The 23,518-nt window shown below is 41.2% G+C and overlaps 1 protein-coding gene across 9 annotated transcripts in view; it reads right to left on the reverse strand.

Annotated features, from left to right (window-relative positions):
• Window positions 1-926: 926 nt before the first annotated feature.
• The window catches only part of SLC16A12 (solute carrier family 16 member 12), an 84,756-nt gene continuing 62,164 nt past the window's right edge, over window positions 927-23,518 (reverse strand). For 8 of the 9 annotated variants that reach the window (XM_053582579.1, XM_053582577.1, XM_053582575.1 and 5 more), the window contains 6 exons: window positions 21,668-21,912; window positions 13,532-13,635; window positions 11,045-11,188; window positions 8,633-9,212; window positions 5,911-6,170; window positions 927-2,901 (listed from right to left, as the gene is read on the reverse strand). In XM_053582579.1, the coding sequence (XP_053438554.1) occupies window positions 2,639-2,901; window positions 5,911-6,170; window positions 8,633-9,212; window positions 11,045-11,188; window positions 13,532-13,635; window positions 21,668-21,777 (1,461 nt within the window). In that variant the 5' untranslated portion in view covers window positions 21,778-21,912 and the 3' untranslated portion in view covers window positions 927-2,638. The remainder of the gene's footprint in view (window positions 2,902-5,910; window positions 6,171-8,632; window positions 9,213-11,044; window positions 11,189-13,531; window positions 13,636-21,667; window positions 21,913-23,518) is intronic. The other variant, XM_053582583.1, reaches the window with a different exon arrangement.

The following is a 23,518-nucleotide window of genomic DNA, read 5'->3' on the forward strand; positions in this document are numbered from 1 at the left end:
ACAAAATAGTAGAGTCTAACTTCTACATTTTTCTTACTGATTTTGTAGAAATGTTGCTCCAAAAAGAGCAAATTTATGCATGTATAAAGTCAAATATCTCAAATGTTTTCATACAAATCTTTAAAAGCTGCAAACACTGTGCTCATTTTTCATAAATGCTTGCAATACTTTAGAGAAATTATATTGCAGAACCACATAGAATTTTACTGTGATCATAACAATGAAAAAATATGTATAAGAATATTTATAGACACTTATATTTTTAAAAATCTCTAGGCTTGAAGATTCAAGCAATAGTATTTAGGGTAAAGTGCTATTCCAGACATGTGTAACTTCATTTTACCTTTGACTTTTTACAGACATTTTCCAAATTTTTTACAATTGCAAATGACAAGGTAAATGGGTTGAAAACTAACTTCTCAAACTAAATGAAGAGATAACAGATTAACATTCAAATTTCTCTTTGGAAAATAACTATGAAAAATGATCATTTTCTCCCATGAAATCAAGTCAGTATCTCATTCAAAAAGCAAGGTAGGTGATTGTGTGAAACTCTCCAGTTATAGGCCAGCACCCTTGCTGAGCACACTCAGTGACCCGGGATTTTCCTCATTGCTGTGTTTTTTCTCTGAGCACTTGTGAGGCCTTTGGGGGAACAGCAGAACAAATAGTCTTCAGGGTCAAAATGTTTTCTCAACATTTGGACTTTAAACTTTTGAATAATTAAAATTAATTGAATAAATGGCCCCTATTTGTGATATAATTTTGGATTTTGGATTATAATTCTGGGAATTTAAAATGGTTAGAGGCAAACCACAGGATCTAAACTTTTCTCTCTCCATGCCCTTCCTCTTCAATCTGAAGATTCAGAAATTATCCCACACTGTAGAAAAGTGTGCTTTTTGGGAATGAATAAATTATTCTCATCCAAGGAGTTAAGTTTCTAATTATTACTCATAAAGAGATGAAGAGCAGTGGACATTGGAATAAGAACACAGAGAGAAAAGAATCTCACCTTTAGAAAATCTCTAGGATAATATTTTTCAGGTAACAGCCTCTCCCAATCCTGTTTCGAGTAATGATGAACTTAAATGTCTGATCTGCAAAGCAAACACTCACCAGAGACCTGCTGACTCAAGAATTCAATTCCTGCCCAACTGGAATACTGCCAACACTTTTCTGTTCCTGATATGAATGTGTCTGCAGTTTAAACAGAGATTTCTTTCTGAAGTAAAACCAAAGGAAACTGTATTTTTGTTAACATTTCAGGTAAGATTGAGAGGTTGCCCTTGAGGCCAGATATGTTTGCTAAATTGAAAGTGAGCATGGTATGTAATAGTATTGTAACAGGGGTGAGCACCTGGGACACAGTTTTATGTAAGGAGCTTTCAGTTTCCAGTGGACAATTTCTTTTTTCGTTTCTTTTTTTTTTGAGACAGAGTCTCACTATGTCGCCCTCAGTAGAGTGCTGTAGTGTCACAGCTCACAACAACCTCAAACTCTTGGGCTTAAGTGATTCTCTTGCCTCAGCCTCCCAATAGCTGGGACTATAGGCACCCACCACAGCGCCCAACTATTTTTTGGTGTCATTGTCATTGTTTGGCAGGCCCAGGATGGATTCGAACCCGCCAGCTCTAGGGTATGTGGCTGGCTCCCTCGCCACTTGAGCTACAGGTGCCCAGCCTCCCATGGACAATTTCAAAGAGAAGTTCTTACCAGTCACCCTTTAAGATCTATTCCAACTATGGCACTCCATGATTCTTTGGATTCCTATAGTGGTACCTATCCACTGGGAGAGGTATGGACTGGCTGGAATACTAATGGTGGGGGTGAGGGGAGATAATCTCTTTCTTTCTATATTAATTATCAGCTTTTGAGGAATCTCAAATATTCCTTAACAACCCCACCCAAAACACTAATGAGGAAGTCCACTATGAAAAAGACTTCACATCTTCACTCTCCACTGTCATACCCAAGCTGACCACTGCCCCTCCCCCCCAAAAAGCAAAAGATACACAGTTCACTACCAAAGTTTTGAGATAGACTTTGTTATGGGCCATTTTTTCCCTTCCAAGAAACACACAGTCAACATTGTCCTTTCTCATTCACCCATGCAAATTTTGCTTGGCTTATTAGTGTTGCTGGGAGGGCTTCATTCGTTTCCATCTGTGTGGATAGTACACTTCTGAATTTTTGTGTATCTCAAAACTTTCATAATGACCCATGTAAGCAAACCTACATGTCAGTGTTTTCGTTCACCTTCTAACTGGGGGGTGTGTAGGGACAGAGACTTTGGGACAAAGCTGCTGCCCAGTGTCATTTGGTTTAGTTATGCCTGGAAATTACACCTCATTACAGCTGATTACATCAGTAGTGTTCTTACATTCCCCATGGAGCAATGCTCATTGCCCAAAAGATGTAAGCTCAATTCTGAGTACAAACCCCAAATGAGCAAACTCTGGGCTAGACCACCTTTCTTTATTATTCTCTATTTTCCCTTATAAATATGTTAATAAAACAACAGTAATAATGTCCTTGGAAGGCAATGCTCTGCCAAAATAAAATGCTTCAGAAACATGAGTAATCATGTGGCCCCACTTTGATCAACACTGAAGATTCCCAGGCTCAAGGCCATTGGTCAGGTGGGGTGGTAACCAGGCACTGCTGTAGCCATAGATTCCCCATCTTTCTGGTCTAATTCTCTTGTTACAGAATAAGCCATTGATCCATTGGTCCACAACTGCAGCTTAGGGTCAGATTCTTTGGCAAGAAACTGCAGCTGGGTTGTTTTCATCCTCTTTACAAGTCTAGCAAAGCCAAGCAGCACAGAACTAAATACCATTGAAAATCCACAGAGAAGGAACGCTGCCGTGTAGCTGCCAGTGGTATCTACCAGCCACCCTGTAACAAACAACAGCAAAATCATATCGTTGAGTTGAAAATTCAGTCACTCACCCACTCTCAAACCCAGTAATTTGCAAGGCTAATAACAATAGATTGCTAGCACCACCATTATAATTTTAAGACAAATAGCAGATTGCCCAAAAATATCTATCACACAGCAACTGAACAATACATTCTATTTTCCAGAGAAACTTCTAAAATGAATTGATGATTATTATTATGTAAAGGGCTTTGAAGAGTATCATATGCTTGGTAATCACACAATAAATACTTGTTATTATTAACCCCATGAAATCTGGTAAAAAAAACAAAAATTATTGAAGTTGGGATAATTTACCAAGGGTGTTAAGAGAACGTGATTGGGCAAAATGCTAGTAATATTCCCAGCATTCATATACTATCTTGAGTAACAAGACATGCTTCAGAATACTGTCCAAATTTTCAGTTGAATCCAGTCATCATACCTCATCCAGTTGGAAAATCAGAACTTTGTCCCAGTTTAGAAGTTGCAAATGCAATATGCCTTCTAAAGGCATATTTCTAAAACCATTTTTTTCTTTATCTCTTCTTGCAACAAATTAATGTAAATATTTATCCCTGCCCTAAATTTCAAGGAAAATGAATATTTTGCCATATAATAAGCAAAATAGGCACCAGATGATCAGAACATTAGGGTAAAATTAGAATACCTGGTCAGGCAATTACTTTATCATTAACAAAAGATTTTTTTTAAAAAATCCTTCAAACTTTATTTCTATGCCAAGAAAACCTAACTAAGAAGTATATGATTTCTCCTTTTACCCACTTCAAATTATTATAAGCCCCACAAAGTTTTCTGGAATTAAAATTACTCTCAAAAATTTTAGTTGCTGTGTTATTTACTTGTGCATTCATATAGCACCAAAAAGAAAAGACTGAGTAGAGAGCTGTCATTTGAAAGGTAAATAAATAGGAGAAGTATCATAGTAAGAACTCACATCCTTTAATTCTTAGTAATGAGTATAATTTTTGATTTGACAAAAGAAGGCCATACACTAACAAAGGATCCAGGAGCCCCAATTTCATTTGTGTCCTGTGACCTTTAACAGAATTACACTGCTCCTAAAAGTTGGTGAAAAGTAAAATTGACTATGGAGGGAGGATGCGGGAACATTTTGGGGGCAGTTCTCAAAAATGAAGCACTAATCTTAAAGTCCTATACCATGGGACTTGAACTGACCAGGACTTTTCATCTGCCACAGTTAGGCAGCCACCATTTCCCTTAGTTTGCTGCTTCTCCCCCAACCCCAAACTTCTGGGTTTGAGAAACTATCTCTTCATAGTAATAGCTAGGCAGAAACCCTGCTTTCTTCAAAAATTCCCTTCTTATTTTCTAGGCAAATGGCCAGCCCATTTCTCTTTTCACTGTCTTCAAAGACCTTGTTCATGCTCCAGTCTTTAAATTTAGGCAGGTAATAATCTAGACCAGTTATTCTCAATATTTACTATGCATGTGTATCAAAGAAAACAAGTTAAAAATGTAGATTTTTGGAAAACCGCCCTCCCAAAAATTCATATCACCCGTGGGAGTGTAAATGAATCTGTATTTTAACTAGGGCCCTAGGGGATTTTGATGTAGGTGGTCCCAGGATCTCATTCTGGAAAGACACTTGTCTAGACCACATGCCCCAGGAAGGAGAAACAGGTTCTGACCTGTTCGCTGCTGTCTCTCCAGGCCTCCAAGCAAAACGCTAGTTACAATAATTTTGTTGAATTACTTGGTTAATGCATGGAATAAATATTTGTCAAATTATTTGTTTAATCATGCTTTAAATTTCTATAGCATTTTACAGTTTTCAAAGCATTCTAGATGCTTTATCTGATGATTCCCAAATCTATATATCCAAATATGGCCTTCCTCTAAAGCTCAGACATCGTTCTTTTTTTTTTTAGAGACAGAATCTCACTTTATTGCCCTTAGTAGAGTGCTGTGGCGTCACAGCTCACAGCAACCTCCAACTCCTGGGTTTAGGCGATTCTCTTGCCTCAGCCTCCCGAGTAGCTGGGACTACAGGCGCCCGCCACAATGCCCACTTATTTTTTTGTTGCAGTTTGGACGGGGCCAGGTTCGAACCCACCACCCTTGGTATATGGGGCCGGCGCCCTACTCACTGAGCCACAGACACCACCCTCAGACATCATTCTTAAACAGCTCTACTGAGCATTTTCACCTGAGTATTTCAGATATCTAAATATATCTAAACATTAAATTCATTATTTTTCAGGCAAAGCCAGTTTCTCCATTTCCTTATCTTTTCAACCATGACATTGTTTACACAGTCATCTTTGACTTCTTTCTCTCTTTTGCCCTCCTATACTAAAGTCAGTTGATTTTTCCCCCCAAAATCTCTTCCTTGTCCCCAGAGCTCATTTCCATTTTTTGCTGCAGCAGCCCTACTTCAGGCCTTCATCAGTTTGCTCCTAAAACTATTAATATTAGCATGGACTCCTAACTCTCTCTCCCTTAGATTACTACATCAATTGCTAGATCATATTTTCTAAAATGCACACTTTACTGTTTTTCCTCTTTGCACACAAACTTTAATACTCTCCAGTTTCTAAATAGAGCCCAGCTCCTTGGCTTGGCACTCAAAACATTCCACTATGACCCTGGTGCTTACCATTTGAGCCTCACCACCCTGCTCCCTGCTGGAATCCTGTACTCTGGCCAGACTTCCCTCCGAATGCGCCCTACTAACTGGGAAGTCTGAGCCAGCTCCTCCATCACACTGCTCCCATCACTAGCGTGGAAAGGAGTCCAGACCCTAAGGTGGGACTTTTTCTTTCCAGGGAGGCCAAGGCTCTCACTCGGTTGGAACAAGACTATAACACAAGGCTGTTTTGTGTGGCTGTTGCAGCCATGTTCTCTTTCGCTCTTTCTCAGCTCTCTTGCCAGCCTAGTGTGGGTGCAGGGTTTTCAAGACAATCTGACAAAGAGGTGATTGGAGGTTCTGTCTGGAAACCTACCTGCGATGGGTGGGCTCACCAAGTACGGCACTGCGTGAAGGAAGTACACCACACCGAGTGCAGACGACAAAGAGGCAGTCCCCACCATCTCTGCAGTCACTACTGGGATCAGGGTCACATAGGCACCATCAAAGTAGCCAAAGGTACAAGAGAAAGGCACAAGCAGCGGGAGACTTTGAAGCATTGGAAGGCAGAGATAGCAGAGCCCATCCATTCCCACGGCAAAGAGGTAGCACACATACCGGTAATTCTTCAGACACCTGTGGATGTGAGGAACACAAATGAGCGCAGGATGCACCAAAGTTCTGTAAAAGAGCTGTAGAATCATGGCCCTGCAGCACTAAGCATCGCAGATACTCACAGCGATGGCCTCCCACCATGTTTTATCGACGTTGTCTTCCTATCTTTTATGTGAATGCAAGAATTCATCTTCCTAGGAAGCATCATATAGTAGAAAGAATATGAGGAATATGTGCCCTAAAACTAGAAATATAGAGAAATAAGACCAGTTCTTTCACCCACAAACTGCCTCACTCTTCAGTTTCTTTGGCTATAAAATGGGAAGGTTATCTATCTCATCACAGGGCTATTCTAAAGATAGTTGGAAATAACATGCGGAGTATCCAGGGACTAATACTTCCTAGCACCCAACCATATTAGATGCTTCCAGTTTTGTTATCCACTGGTGTCTGGCACTTCATAAATGCTCAATACCCTGAGTGATTATTACAAAGGGGGAGCTGGAATATGAATGATTAACTGGATATGATGAAGGTCTTGAACTAAGTCCGATTTCAAGACTTGTCCAGTGATACTTTCATTACATTTTCCTTCTGTGACCCCAAACCCCTCTATGATGCCAGTTATTTCAAAGACTCTGCATAATGTCAGGTCCAGCAATTTATCCTTTACAAACATTTTTCTATCTACAGGCTCATTTGAGCTTTGCAAAATGGTATGAGGTCAACAGGCAAATATTGCACTTGCCCATTTTATAGATTACAACCCTTGAGGATCTGAGGGTTACAGGGTCATAGGTAATAGGGTTAATAAGGGACACAGCTGGCACAGGAACTCAGGTCTTGTATGCCTGGCCAGTGATGCCTCCAGTGTATCTAGACACTGCCGCTTCTTGCCAGATTATATTCTTGCTCTCCTTCTTCTTCCTTAATCATTAAAAATGTGGAATTGAGAGTCGGCACTCATAGCTCAGCAGTTAGGGCACCGACCACATACACCAGGGCTGAGGGGTTCAAACCTGGCCCTGGCCTGCTAAACAACAATGACCACAATATCAAAAAAAATAGCTGGGCATTGTGGTGGGTGCCTGTAGTCCCAGCTACCCGGGAGGCTGAAGCAAAAGAATCGCTTAAGCCCAAGAGTTTGAGGTTGCTGTGAGCTGTGATGCCATAGCACTCTACCAAGGGCAACATAGTGAGACTCTGTCTCAAAAAAAAAAAAGTGGAATTGATCTTAAACATAACATCTATCACACTGGAGAGGGGCAGTCGTATCCTGACTAATTACCCGTGACATAATTTGAGAGATGCTACTTGATAACAGATCTCCCAGGCCACAGCTTGTGCCCACCATTTAGGAGATTATGAGTAGCTTGCACTCTTTAGTCGAAACAGATGAGTACTTTTTTTTTAAGAGACAGAGTCTCACTTTTTCACCCTCAGTAGAGTACCATGGTGTCACAGCTCACAGCAACCTCCAACTCCTGGGTTTAGGCGATTCTCTTGCCTCAGGCTCCTGAGTAGCTGGGACTACAGGCCCCTGCCACAACGCCCGGCTATTTTTTTGTTGCAGTTTGGCCAGGGCTGGATTTGAACCCACCACCTTTGGTATATGGGGCTGGCCCCCTACTCACTGAGCCACAGGCACTGCCCAACAGATGAGCATTTAATGAAGAAACTACTAGGTAGATTTCTTATAAGTTTGGTTTCTAAGCCTACAATTAATATGAAAGTATTTGCTATTTGCACCGTCAAACATAAGTGTCTGATGCAGATAATGTGTGGCTACTGTGTTACTGCTGCACCTGATCCTCCTGCCTGGACTGGGTTCTGTTCCTCCTCCCATTGCCAGGCAGTCTCTAGGGTGGTTCAACCAAAACTAAAATCACAATACTCAGCCAGAGATTGTCTTGCCTGAAGACTGACTTGACTCCAGATGGAATTAACTCTATCCCCAGAACTTGTGGTTATCCTAGACTTCGGTAACTTAGACAAACCCACCATCCTAAATGGACTAGAACAAGAGTTGGCAAATTGTGGCCAAATTTAGCCCATCACCTGTTTTTGTACTACCTATGACCTAAGAATTGTTTTTCTACTTTAAAATGGTTGAGATAAATAATCAAAAGAACAATATTTTGTGATCTGTAAAAACTATAAGAGAAACTCAAATTTCAGTGTGGATAAATAAAGACTTCTTAGAACATGACCATTCTGGTTTGTTTACATATTGTCTGTGTCTGCTTTGGGGGCTGCCACAGCAGAGTTGGGTAGTTGCACGATCACATGGCCTATAATGGCAAAGAACGACTGTCTGTCCTCTTACAGAAAAGTTTGCCAACCCTTGATCTAGGAGAACCAGCAATGTTGCAGACTTGTCAACATTATTCAGATGTAGGTAGTCCACAGGGAAAGAGGATGAGGAGAAACTCAAGGCCTAAAGTCCCTGGGGGGAGAGCCGATTGTAGGTTTGTGGGTTTTACCTTCTGTCGGTCAGCCATCCAAATGTGATATTGCCAATAATGTCAATTACCCCCAGAATGGACATAAGGAAAGCAGCTTGCTGGTGACTCACTCCAACACTCAAAGCATAAGGCACCAAGTACACAAAGAGAGGGCTGCAGCCGTAAGCCATGAACAGAACAGAGATGGCTAACACAACGAAGTCTGACACGAGTAGAAAACTGTACTCCTGCTGCAAAGAGCAGCAGAGGCAAGTCTGTGTCCAGTTTTTGGTCAGAGGTGAATAGGGAGAAGGCCGCTCAAAGTCTTCGCTCTGAGTTGTACAGACGTGGTTCAGCTCTGGTGTCGTCCGGTCCTCTTTAAGAGTAATTGGCCGCATCAAGGCACCACAAACACAGAGATTCAAAACGAAGCCCCCAAGAATGAGTAATGCTCCCCTCCAGGAGAACTGCTCAATGAGGAGCTGAACCACAGGAGCCAGGATGAAGGTGCCAATACCGCTTCCCGACATGGCGATCCCATAAGCAAGGGCTTTCCGTTTGCTGAAATACTTGCCAACCATGGCAATAGCTGGAGAGTAACAAAGTGCAAATCCGAGACCTGGGGAGAAAGAGAGCCCTGTGAGTGCTGGTACACCATGCACAGCCAGTGAAAGAAAGTATCTCAGAATAAAACAATCTGGATTAAAGAGAGTCTGTCTTTGTCAGGCCCTTCTAAAGCTTTTTCCAGCATCAAGCTGAAAATGAGTTTTTCCCTCACCAGTCATTCACAATTTGGAAAATGTATAATAGATATGACTTTCTTCTCAGGAAGAACACCCTGAAGGAAATCTTATTTCTTTAACAAAGTTAAATAAAGAATGTAAACATTATTATTATACAAACTAAGTTGGAACTAAATAGAATATCTGTATAATGCTAACTAAAAAAACTTATCCCTCCTCCTTTTTCTTTCCTTTACCTAAATTATCCAGAGAATTGCGCTCTTTTTTTTTTTTGGTAGAGACAGAGTCTCACTTTGTCGCCCTGGGTAGAGTGCCATGGTGTCACAGCTCACAGCAACCTCCAGCTCTTGGGCTTAGGCGATTCTCCTGCCTCAGCCTCCCAAGTAGCTAGGACTATAGGCGCCCGCCACAATGCCTGGCAATTTTTTTGTTGCAGTTTGGCCAGGGCCGGGTTTAAACTAGCCACCCTCAGTATATGGGGCCGGTGCCCTACCCACTGAGCCACAGGCGCCGCCCTCCCTAACTCTTTTTTTCCCCTAACTCTTCACTGCCTATAAAGACTCAACCCTGATAATCTATGCCACTCTGGAATTTGGATTGAAATTGCATGTATAACTTCATAAAAGTTTCAGAATAATTTCACACAGCTGGGAAACATCATGCCATCCTTATACATGAATATAGCAACATGGAAACCTCCCTTAAGGTCAGCAGAAAAGTGTTGATAGTCCAGAAATCTTTTTAAAGGTCTTTAGCTTCTATTACTTTTTAAGTCAAGAAAATCTGAAGGACTGTAAGCCTGGATTTCCTAGCAACTACAATGTCAGAAAAAGACAAGGGAGAACTTTCAGCTCCTGTTTCCATCTGCAGGGTGGCCAGCGATCCAGAGCTGACTGGTGGGTTTCTGTATGTGGAAACCAGAATGTTCCCTGGTAAATTGGGATCACCAGTCACCAAAGCAGTCAGGCCTTCTTTAGCTGAAAGAGCCATATTTATGGCCTCACTATGAGCTTACATTCTTTACAGGCCCAACTCACACTACCCCAGTGGCACAATGCCCAGATAGGAGTTGGTGCTAATCCCCACACCCCTCTAAGTGATGGGCAAACTGTTGTTCTAGACCCACCAACCAACTCCATCTTGTTCTCATGCAGTCCCTTTAAGCGTGATTGATGAAATTCACATCTGTTGCTTCACTTTCCATAGGATTCATTATGTTCACTAAAGCAATACTTGTACAGCATTAAGAGAAAGTATGTAATACAAGAATATTCACAGGGGCTTTTTTTAAATTGAAAACTCAAATTCATTGCACAATGATATTCATTATAAAGCAAGGGCAGCTCTGTTTAACCATAGATAGTATTCTAATGTTTTGGCAAAGATTTTGGGAGAATGACCAGTGCTGAAAGTTTATGTCACCCTGAGTAATATCTTGTTTCTTCTGAGTACAGAATCTTACCAAAGAAAAAGTGAGAAATTACTTTTATCCTATAGCAGAATTAAATTAGTGATCTATTGTCTTTAGGTTAGTGCAATCCCATTTCTAGCTCTGTTTAACTGTACGGTAGGTAAGACATATGCTAGGTCAGCTAAATGATGCATCCAAAAAAATAAATATTCTTTAAATCACTGCTCTGTTGATGCACTTGGCAGCCCCAGGATGGGGTAAGCAAGACAAGTGGACAAAGGTACAAAGTGTCCTTACCTGTAAGAACGCCCAGAGTGAGGTAGAGATGCTTCAGACTGGTGGCAAATGAGCCCAGGATGAGACCAGTAGACGCAAGCAAGCCACCCAGCATGATTCCCACTTGGCAGGATAAGTGGTTACTCACAACACTCCCGAGTGGAGCTTCAAAAAGAATGATAAATAAGTTCAACAGAAAGGCCTTGAAGGCACCATGAAAGCTATGATGTTACACTGGCAGAGCAGAAAATAATTGACCTTTAAAACATCCAGCCCACTCCACTGATTCTACGGGTTTGGAAACAGAGGCCCAGAGAGAGGAAGTGACTAGTTTATTATCACACAGAGTATAAGTAGCAGTGCTGGACTAGAATTCAAGTCTCCTGGCTTGCCTTTCCGTGCTCATAACACCAGGACTACTGGGTGTTTTTAAAACAGGGTCAACTCTTTATTGAAACCACATGTCACTTGCGCTGGGATGTTTGCTATGGTATTGACCATACGCCACAAGCAGTAATGGTGACAGTTAATTGGTGGGGATAGAAAGTGGGGAGCACTGCATGGCCAGCAGTGTTATGCAGTAAAAGACCTGGGAGAGAGATCACAGATAATTCCACAATTTGGCACTGCTTTCAGACATTAGCATACCCTGTGAATGAGAAATCAAAACTCATAAAAATCTATGAAAAGTCTGCATGCCCATAGTGACATTTTGGTTTACCCATGTGACAGAACTGTGTCAACCTCAAGGCTTATAGAATATTCATTAAACTGTCAGAGGCCCATGAGGAACTGAAGTTCAGAGGGACATGGCATGCCCAAGGTCACCAAGAAGTGAAGCTCATGGCCCTTGGCTCTGAGCCTGAGGTTATTTTGCTCTTTTATTCTTTGAGTCTCCCGCACTAATGACAGGAGTGATAAAAGGCATGTGGATTTCTTTCTAGGGAACAATTCAATACCAGTACTCCTAGTAAAAAGATCAGCAGAGCTGATTCTCTGGGTATTAGTAGAAGATGATTGTATATTGATCAGGTTAAAACTGGGGGCTGACTTGAATGTTCACTTTTCTGTTCATCACAGAGCAGATCCGTTCCCAGTTAGTGTCACAGATGTGATTCTGCAGCCTCTTGTCCATGCTCTAAACTCTAATGTTCTGATTTCATGTTACCAGGTGATCATGTTGAGTATATGGTATCTGGGTACAACAGACCTCTTGTTCTTGCATAGAATTTAAATATGCTGCTGAATTCAGACATGATCCTGCTCAAAGCCTCACATGGTAATTGCAAACATGAGGTCACCTAAGACCATTTACTTCTCTTTAGGAGATTATGAATAGTCTCCAAAAGATGCCAGTGAGGAAGATCAGTCACTTTTAATCTCCATAAAAGACAAACACATTTCTTGGTGTGCTGATACAAAGGCTGTGACTAACAATGTGACCCTGATAATCAAGTAATTGTTTTACTGGTTTAAAAAAGAAAGACAAGCAATAAAACCAAAATATGTGATTTTTTTTTTAGCCTTTAAGACCTTCTTATTGGTTCAGAGAGTTTACTTAGCCATCTTATAAAACCTGCTTTTAGTCCTGGAATTCTTTAAATTCCACCCAACCAAGGAAATATATTTCAGCACAATTCAACTGATTCCTAATTTCTAAAAATAAATGTGTTAGTACCTAGAATGAAATCAGATGAAGTTATTATGGGTTACTGAATAACATGGATAGCATTTGTCTCTTTTGCCCTGAGGCAAGACCCGAAAAGATAAAAGTTTTCTAAAATACTCAGGTCTCGCTGAAAAGAAAGGACTAAGTGGGTCTGGGCTGCAGACAATTTGATCCAATCTTAGACATTCTCACAGATGCCAATTTAATAACTTTATTGTCTTCTAGTGTACAGATGGAATGTTAGTTTCAATGAATTTCTGGAACAGCCTACATAACACTTTCTCGAATGAAATGATAGCTAGAGTGAATGTGTTTAACTCATGACGACACAATCTATCCTTCCCCAATACTTCCTTATGCACAAAGACTTATGCATGCTGAAGATGAAATCCATGAGCCAAATTTTGAACCCTGTGTGAAGGAAACAGACTACAAACCAAGATTTGAGCTGTGTTGCCCCACTGTGGCATCCTCCAAGGAGATCACACAGCAATGGCTCGGGGAGCTATCCACTGACTGCTCACGTGACTGGAGAGTGAGATGGTCACAGCATTGGGAAGAGAGAAGCCAAGCATATACTGTAAAGTAAACTGCCTCCAAAATCAGGATGAGTTCTGCAACGTTCAGCGTTGACATCAGCTAAAACCATTCATTCCAAGAGAAAGTCTGGTTGGCTTTGGCCAAAGCTAAGATTGATCTTTTCCTTTTCACATATTGCTAGCCATTTTTAACATAGCCCTTCTGCTTAGAAACACTAGTAATCAAAGTCAGTGAAAGGTCACTGTCATGTATAGTTGAAGAGTAGCCAGCGGTGGTCTATGCTGGGAAGTGATACTCACCACACAGCATGGTCACACAGTCTATGATGGAATGGATCCAGGCTGTTTGTGCATAATCCTGAGCAAAGTATGTCTGGAACTCCACAAAAAAAATTGAGATACATCTGAAAAATACAATGCAGGCATTTTAAACAAAAAAAAAAATCAAATAAACATGGATTTGAACCCGAACTTAGAAGTTTTGGTTCAATTGGCTGTTCCATTCTCCAAGAGTTTTAATTGCTGGACCATATTATAAATGGGAAATTGGAAGTTGAATAGTTGTGCTATTCTGGAGAACAAGAACAAGATGCTACTAAAGACAAGTAGATGTGAAGGTCATTACTCCAGGGAAGGTTTTATGGAAAAAAAAAAAAAGGTCAAGGATTCTTATTCATCTTAGTATTCTGCTAACATCTGTAACTTCCAAAAGGTTGTTATACAAATTAAAATTTGACAATAAAGAGTTATACATCACCTAGCAATTTTACTTCTAGGATTTATACAAAGGTAATACTCAGATAATAATAATAATAGATATATAAAAGGATATATTCTAATAAACTATAATAGACAAATATTATAACCAATCTAATATTTGTGTTGAAAAACAGTTAATTACTTAGGGAAAAAGACATATGAGAACCAGAAGCAATAGTTTTGTATCACCAGACAACTTGGAAGAGCTTCATACAGACTAGCTTTGTGTCCTAACTCAGGGCGGGAAGCTTTTAGAGCCTGGTGATAACAGATAAAATATCCGGCCTCTGGCCTGGGTATGAGCTGAGAGGTTATCAATCTTTTTTTTGTTTGCTTGTTTTTTTTTCAGTTTTTGGCCAGGGCTAGGTTTGAACCCACCACCCCTGGCATATGGGGCCGGCACCCTACTCCACTGAGCCACAGGTGCCGCCCAGGTTATTGATCTTTTTGGACAGGGCTAAATTCCAACTCATGGTGCTTCAGCAGCCCATAGCAATCTGTTATTTTCACTCTCCCTCTTCTTTCCAGTTGCTGCTAGGTGTGAAGGTGGGTGGTGGAAGCCTCGGAGAAGAAGGAAAAGAACCAGACGTAATCAGGACAGCCGTGTTAGGCGGGGCCAGCTTCATGGCAGTGCAACCTGCCTAGAGGCATAGGGCCTGGCACTCAGAAGCATGAAACTTGATTTAGTGCTCAGCCACCACTGGCTTCAAGTTTGTATTAAATTTATCTCTGAATTTGTGGGATAAATTTATTTCTTGGGCACCATAGCAGAAGAGACACACTTGATGTGCATCTGCAGTTCTGTGCTGTCCCGTCCCTGCAGCACCAGAGATGTCCTAGGAGCACAGGACATGAATTCTGGTGGATCCATGAATCGAGGGAGTTCAGTAAGACTCAGAGTGAGTACAGGGTAAGTGTGATCCATGATTCAAGGGGGTTCCGTAAGACTCAAAGTGAGCACAGCATGAGTGTGTTACTTCTATGATGAGTGTGTGTGGGGGTAGGGAAAAATAAGGATCTAATAAGGCTGAAAAACCAGGCTTTCCTTTTGAACCAAAACGTGCTTGAGGTTGGTAGAGGAAGTGACTAAAAGGTAAAAAAAAATGAAAGTGGTAGAGTGGCAACTTCAAGAACTATGAATGAGGAAGGGAAGAGGAAGACTGGGGAGCAGCTACCACAGGAACATGTGCTGGGGGAGGGAAAGTGGGGATGTGAAGTATGATGTAGGCTGACAGCAAGAATCAGTAAGAAGGGGCTGCACAGGAGGAGATGTATTTATTATCTAAGGGAAAAGGTCCCATAGGATGACAAGATATTTTGGAATTATAAATCATAATCTTTTTTCATCATTAAATAATTTTGAAGAACTTTATATTTGTGTGACTATGTTTGTCTCATGACTTTTTAAAAATCTTACTTTGTTGTTTTCTTTTCTGCTGACTGGTTTTCTTAACCAACTTGACAAGTCCTATCAGTCAAACTTTAGGTACATAAAAATATATCAAAACCAACACCTGAGATTCTTTTTTTTTTTTTTTTTTTGTAGAGACAGAGTCTCACCTTATCGCCCTCAGTAGAGTGCCGTGGTGTCACACAGCTCACAGCAACCTCCAAATCCCTGGGCTTAGGCGATTCTCTTGCCTCAGCCTCCCAAGTAGCTGGGACTACAGGCGCCTGCCACAACACCCAGCTATTTTTCTGTTGCAGTTTGGCCAGGGCTGGGTTCGAACCCGCCACCCTCGGCATATGGGGCCGGCGCCCTACCCGCTAAGCCACAGGTGCCGCCAACACCTGAGATTCTTGTCTAAGCATGGAAGCAGGCTTGTCGGAGGTAAATGTTTTAATGACCATATACATGCTTCTGAGTGTTTATGACTTCTATGACATACGGGGCAAATATTCTATCACTTTCTATCTGTTCTAAAGGAGAAAAGTAGCGTAAGATTTTCAAATGTTAAAGTTTCATGACTTTTGCCTTCTAAACACAGACACAATCCTAAAGAAATCAGACCACATGCACATCTCATTCCGAAGATTATTTTTGTTGTTCTTGGTTATATTTGTGCAATTACAGAGGTTGGGAGAGCAGAATTCTGATCCCTGATTCTCACACTGGGTAACTGAGAGTTTTTCATAAAGCTTCTTCTTCTTGTGAGGGCCTCAGTTTTCTCTCTAAAAGAAGCATTTCGGTAAATATGATGAGCTAAGTCAGTCTGGATCTAGCTGCATTAGAAGACAGCTCCTAACAGCCTTCAGGCTCTGTTCATAACAATGTGAAAACGAAGTATCACCCAAGTGTCAACCAGCATGAAATAACATTCTCAAAGATACTTTCTCTCCAGGCCCCAGAATGTTTGCTGTCTGTCCTGCCACGTCACTGTAAAAATTTTGCTCTGGCTCCCATAGAGTAGGGTACCGACAACAGCTGGCATTTAGTAAAGATTTTTCTCTAATTGATGAACTTATCCACCAAGTCAGTGCAGGAGTTAATCCACTCAGCAGTGTAGTCGAGTGGTTACAAGTACTACCACTTACTAACCACTGGGCCTTGGATATGATTTCAAACGTGTGGCTATGGGGATTAAATGATTTAATCAATGAAAAATGCCTAAAAGAAGGCCAACAAGAATAAAGCAAGTGCTCAGGTAAAGTCAGTAATTATTATATTTATAGGAATTCAACTTCTCTTAGAGCTCAGTAGAGCTCCAGGGTTCCACAGGACTCAACATTATTGCCACTAAGTTAATGTGGCAAAATCTTAGAGAAAAGTCTCAGATCATCAGACCTGGGTTTTGTTTTTTTTTAAAAGACTTCCAAATCAAATGCTGCTTTTCCAGTATCAATTCCAACTCAAGTGGGCAATTTATAAATAAAATGTCATTCAATCACACGTGAAATAGGATTCTTAACAATTTGGCATTTGGTAATAAGATGTGTCAAAGAAAAAATGAGTGATCAATATACATTCACAGATAGAAGAATAAGTAAATAATAACGACTGCGTAACAGCCTGCATAGCTTTCATCTCTGTGGAAACGTACGGAAGGCAGCATTAGCAAGTACGAGGCAGGAGCTTCAATACTTTTTTAAAATGACCCAGGTCATTACTGTAGCATTGTTTGTAAGAACAAAAACCAAGAAACAGCATAATGTCTCTCCATAAAAACGTTACGTAATTATAGACACAGCCACACGGTGGGATTTTAGATGCTTTTCAGTGAGGTAGAGCCATATGTGCTGGTAGGCAAAGATTTCCAAGAAATATTAAGTTTTTAAAAAAAGCTCAAAATGGGGCGGCACCTGTGGCTCAAGGAGTAGGGCGCCGGTCCCATATGCCGGAGGTGGCGGGTTCAAACCCAGCCCCGGCCAAAAAAACCACAAAAAAAAAGCTCAAAATGGTGTGTATCTTATGAGCCTATTGATATAAATAAATAGAATGTGTACTTATGTATTAACATCAGGTTTGTTTTGTTGCTTTTCTTTAATGTTTGGACCAAACTTAAAAATCTAATGGTGAGTTTCAGGTTAGGCAGGGGAAACTGGGATTCAGGAAACGAGAAGAAAAAATAATTTTTATTTGATATATTTCAGCATTGTTTGAATGTTGACCATCTCAGTGCATGACTTAATTTTTTAAGCTCTGAACAAACCACTCTAGAGGCTGCTTTACTTGGCTGCTTCCTGGTATGCAACATTTAGAATCGGACACTGGCTACATCCTCACACTTTTCTCCTCTAAACTAATTCTGCTCAAGTAGCCTCTTCTCAGCATCTCCTAGTAACGTCTAATAATAGGCCTTTGCTGCCAGCCACAACACTCTTTTCTGGTTTCTGGCTAAACTCCAGGCAGTTCAGGAATGAAGGCTGCCCACCATTACCACCAAACGAGGAAGAGACAAGATTCACGGCAGTGGTGCAGCTTGAAACATCTTTCTCTTTCACTTCTGCTTTGCCAAATCTCTAGAAAACCTGCCCTGAACTACTAAGTCAGAATTAATCTCCAGGTGTTCTTTTTCATTCTATTTTTACCTAAATTATAACATACAGTTATTTAGCACATTTTTATTATATTTAGTTGTTTATGCCTGAGCCTAACATCTCTGTATTTTTGGAATCAGCTAGCACAGAGCCTTATCCTCAATGCATGCCGAGCACATACTGTATGAGTGGAATCGATTTCAATTGAATTTAAGTGAAAACTCAAAGATACAACTTAAAAAATGATGCAAGACTTTCAGCCCTTGGAGGCTGTCATGAGATATATCAGCCATCCTAGTTGTTTTTGAGAGAAAATTGAGAATCGATGTCCTGCCAAATAATACAAACCGCATAAGACGCCGATGAGCATGAAAGACCATCAATAAATTAGTGTCCCTGGCTTAAGTCCTCCATTATCCATGAACATCTACCCAAGTTATTTTCCCAGTTCCCAGAAGATAGCATTCAAAAGAATCCACGAACACAATGTCCCCCAGCCTTGAAGTGCAGGTGTCTGTACGTGAGTCAGGATAGCATCACTCATGGCCACTTATCAACAAGACAGACAGATTCGAGTGCTCTGTAAGAGGAATTTGGAAGCAACTGTCCCCTTGGCACCATGACAGCTGCTTGGATGTTAGAAAGTAGCCTGTCTTAAGACAATGCTTCCCATTTAAAAACTGTGTCTTGTAATACTACAGTTATTCTAAACCAGCAGTCCCGTTTTTGGCACCAGGGACCGGTTATGAGACAGAATATGTGGGAAGACAATTTTCTCACAGATGGGCAGTATGAGATTCTCAGAAGGAGTGTGCCACCTAGATCCCTCACATGTGCCACAATCCTTCACAAGGTTCCTGCTCTTATGAGAATCTGATGCCACCACTGATGTGAGCGAAGGGGGAGCGGCTGTAAACACAGATGAAGCTTCTTGCCCACTGCTCACCTCCTGCTGTGTGAGCTGGTTACTAACAGTCATGGATGGCAGCCTGGGGCTTGGGGACCACAGTTCTAGAGGATAAACTTCCAGGTGTGCACACATGTGTATGGATGTGTGTGTTTGTGTGTACAGTGTGTAGGGAGGGGTGGGCAGAGTGTGTATGTATGAGAAATAACAGGATAGAAAGCTATTTAGTCATGTGTTGGAAAGAGCAATAGTAGTTTCTATGTGCATGTCAAGAGTGAATGGATTGTAAGTGTGTGTAAGCAATGACAAACAAGAGAAAAAGTGAACAAGACCAGGATTCCAGTCCAGCTCTGTCCTACTCACCAAAACCTTGAAGGCAAGCCACTTAACCTTTCTGAGCCTCGCTGTCCTAATCTATGGGGGAGGACCTCACCTATGCTGCCTAAATCACAAGACCCACATGAGACAATGTGATTGAGAGAATTATCCTGACTGGAAGCACCACGGACAACCCCACAAGAGCACAACTCCATCATGAAACTCAAACTCAACTACTGCCCAGAAGATCCCAGCGTGAGCCCTCCGTATAAAGCATACTTCCAGAAATTCTCCCTCTTGGGAATGACAGAAGCTTCTACATGTAAGAACTAAAATGAAGGAGATTCCTTTTAATTCCACAACATCTTCACACCCAGAAAACAAGATCCATAATGTAGATGGGAGAAAAATTGACTCAACGTCAGTTATATTAAGCAAATCTGCAGTTTATTATAAGGCACAATCGATCAACTGTTATTATAGCAAAGAAAAACATCCTGCTTCTTCTATGGGACGGGAGAATATGGGTACCTTTATTTATGATGCCACCAAATCATTGAATAAAACTATTAGTACAAATAACTTTTTTTGTTGTTGTTTTGAGATAGTTTCACTCTGTTGCCCTGGATAAAGTATGATGGCATCAGCCTAGCTCACAGCAACCTCATGGCCCTGAGCTCAAGCAATTCTCCTGCTTTAGCCTCCCAAGTAGCTGGGATGCAGGTGCACCATCATACTCGGCTAATTTTTCTATTTTTAGTAGAGACAGGATCTTCCTCTTGCTCAAGCTTGTCTCTAACTCCTGGCCTCAGCAGATCCTCCCACTGTAGCCTCCTAGAGTGCTAGGATTACAGGCGTGGCTCACTACACCCAGCCCCAAATAACTTTCTTATACTGAAATAACTTTTTTATATTGTCAAAAGTACATTGCCAGAGAAGAAAAACAGAGGTCTATTTGAATGAAAGCATTTGTAGAGAAAAGAGCCAGCACTTGAAGATTTTAAGTATGTATTTATTCCAAATATAAATGAGGTGAATGAGTCTGAACGTACACACGTTATACACACCCAACACTAAGTCCTTAGACTAACATTAAGAGGGAGAAGTCAGCAAGTGAGACAGAGAATCCCTGTTCTATGCTGTCGCTCTCCTTCCACCTAGAATTCAGCCTCCACCACCACAGCCAAAATGCAAATAAAGCAAAACTATTTAAATTCTAGTTTGTAGGCTTCTAAGGACTGAGCCCCTGGTAAGCCAGAGAGTTTTCAAGGATTTTGATCTTCTATATTTTCCTTTCTGGGATGAATGTAGACCCTAGCCTTGGGTAAGATTAACTCCACGTGATATGCTCACAAATCCACTATAAATTATACTCTTGTTCCCTGACACCCTTTTCCTCACCCCTCGACTTAAAGCTGCATGTCACACCATTATAATTATGATCTCTTGCTGTCAGTTTACCCACAGTGTTTTCTTGATTTATGAGCTATGAATCACATATCCAATTAACTCTCTGTTTCCACTGTAAAATTTTAATAATTAAGATTGACCTTAATTATCATCAAGATGATAGATAAAAGGAATTCTGGAGAAAAGGACTTACAGAAATCATCTTGCTCATCCCTGAAGCCACATCAGCTTATGTTAACTTACCTTCTGGGGTGTGCATTTAGCAATTCTTTAAAACACTTAGAAAAGTGATTTCATTATGATAATACCATGGAACCATTCCCCCCTCTAATGAACAAACCAGGGCACTTCCCATGTTATTTCATACATGACAGGCCTTAACCACAGTTAAAGTTGGCCACCTCCCCACATTGACCATTTCCTTAAGTTGACTAGATTTTCATAGAACACACACCACGTGTACAAATGAGTCAGTGCAGTAGGCCTAATTCCTTATGTTCATATTCACCACCTCTGTTTGTTGATCATTTTATTACAGCCCCTTGGGTGGTCAACTTACAAAGGTTCTACAGAGGGTCATGTTAATGATGAGCAGATGATGAAGAGAGGAAAGAAATATGTGTCACAAATTTCTACATCTTTTAGAGCTGCTTATGAGGACAAATGGCTTCAATAGCCACAGGATTTGGTCTAATACTGCGGGTTAAAGTGTCAGATATTATAGAAGAGACCACCACTAGGACTTTTTGTTTGTTTGTTTAGCAGGCCCTGGACGGGTTCGAACCCACCAGCCCCACTGTATGGGGCTGGCACTCTAACCAGCTACTGGCACCCAGCCTGCCACTGGGACTTTTAAGTGTCATAAAATCACATTACTTGCCAAGAAAAAACATCTGAGCAGTCAAAGGAGAAGCATGCGTGCACACGCACACACACACACACACACACACACACAATGCATATACACATATTTTCACATTGGTGGGTTCAGAAAAAAAATAAGGCAGATTTAAAAGAAGACAATCCAGGTCATCTTGATAAATTAAGAAGAAAATCCCGCCTACCTGGTGACTGCCCGGGTGCAGATGGTGACCAGGAAACAGCCAGCCACGATCATCCAGCCCCAGCCGCCATCTGGAGGGGAGGCCGGCCGAGCTCTGTTTACTTTTGCCATGGTTTTGCTTTTTTCTTCTTTTCCAGGTTGCTCCAACAGCCAAGTTTAATCTTGGAAGAGTTTTCTGTCCAGTGACTTCCTGGTGGCCTTCAAGGTCGGCATAGAATGCTACCTGGCACATGGGTTACTGGCCATCTAAAACCAAACATTAGGATGTATTTGTATTTTATTGCTATGTCTAAAGATTGATTGTTTTCACTTGGTAAAAAAATAATTATCACTTTCTTATTAAATACAGTACCTATCACTATGAATGCTAGCCTGGAGCAAAGACTATCCATTGTCTCTTGCTGCCAATCTCCTTTTTTTTTTTCTTTTTTTAATAATAGAGCCTCTCAAATTTTAGCTAAATTCACATCCACTTCATTTGACACCATTTTCCTGGGCCTCTCCTGAACGTAGGTGTGGAAACACAGTTTCATCTAGAGGAAAGGGATGTGAGCAGTAACACAGGCCACCTCTGTTCATCAACAACTATGCTTTCCCAGGGTTCCCAGCACCCCCTTCCCAACAGATTGGAACGCTGATGTGGAGATGAGGCAGACCAGACATCAGCCTCGGGGCCAGCACAGCTACAACACAGTAGCAGCCCAAACCCAAATGACTGTAAAGAACTGTCCCTCCCATTCTGGACTTTGCTCATCACTACACTGCCACAAAAAAGATAAAGATGTTTCTATCTTATGTGAGACTTTCTATTTTAGAGTCTCTCTGTTATAATACCTTAGATCAGATCCTAATTATTATATTGACTGAGTCTGATAGTAACTTCTTTGGCATTTTAACTAATGCTATAGTTTTCTAAGTGTATAATGGAAACAAGAAGAAAATGACAAATAAATAAAACAGAATAGAGAGCCCAGGAGCTAGAACATATGATTTCAGTATCATCTAAATAAGATAGCAAATTGGCTGGGCACCCGAAGCTCAGTGGTTAGGGTGCCGGCCACATGCTCCAGGGCTGGTGGGATCAAACCCAGCTTGAGCCTGCTAAAAAACAAAGAAACAAAAAATAGCCGGACATTGTGGTGGGCAGCTATAGTCCCAGCTACTGGGAAGGCTAAGGCAAGAGAATTGCTTGAGCCCAAGAGTTTGAGTTTACTGTGAGCTATGACGCCACAGCACTCTACTGAGGGTGACAAAATGAGACTCTGTCTCAATAAATAAATAAAATAGCAAAAATCAGGGGAGGAAAAAAGTGTTGTTCACCATAGCATGTTACAACTCTCCATCTTGACATTCCAGGTAGTGCAGAAGTAAACGTAAAAAAAGGAAGTCATTAAAAACCTAGGCAAATGGCTTGGCACCTATAGCTCAAGCGGCTAAGGCACCAGCCACATACACCAGAGCTGGTGGGTTCAAATCCAGCCCAGGGCCTGCCAAACAACAATTACAACCGTAACCAAAAAATAGCCGGGTGTTGTGGCAGGCACCTCTATTCCCAGCTACTTGGGAGACTGAGGCAAGAGAAATGCTTAAGCCCAGGAGTTGGAGGTTGCTGTGAGCTGTGATGCCACAGCACTCTACCCAGGGCGACAGCTTGAGGCTGTCTCAAAAAAAAAAGCCTAGGTGAAAAAATAGGCAAATATTTATGTACTCTCTGGTTAGGAGAGGGATTCTTTGGAAAGTAATAAATCAAGGCAAAAATTAGTTGATTTGTCTAAATTAAAATTCAATATTTCTGTATTGATGTAAACCAGAGTCTTGGGGGGAAATATGAAGCCTTGGGCCTCCATCTTCA

Source organism: Nycticebus coucang, chromosome 3, assembly GCF_027406575.1.
Source record: "Nycticebus coucang isolate mNycCou1 chromosome 3, mNycCou1.pri, whole genome shotgun sequence".
Classification (NCBI taxonomy): Eukaryota; Metazoa; Chordata; class Mammalia; order Primates; family Lorisidae; genus Nycticebus; species Nycticebus coucang.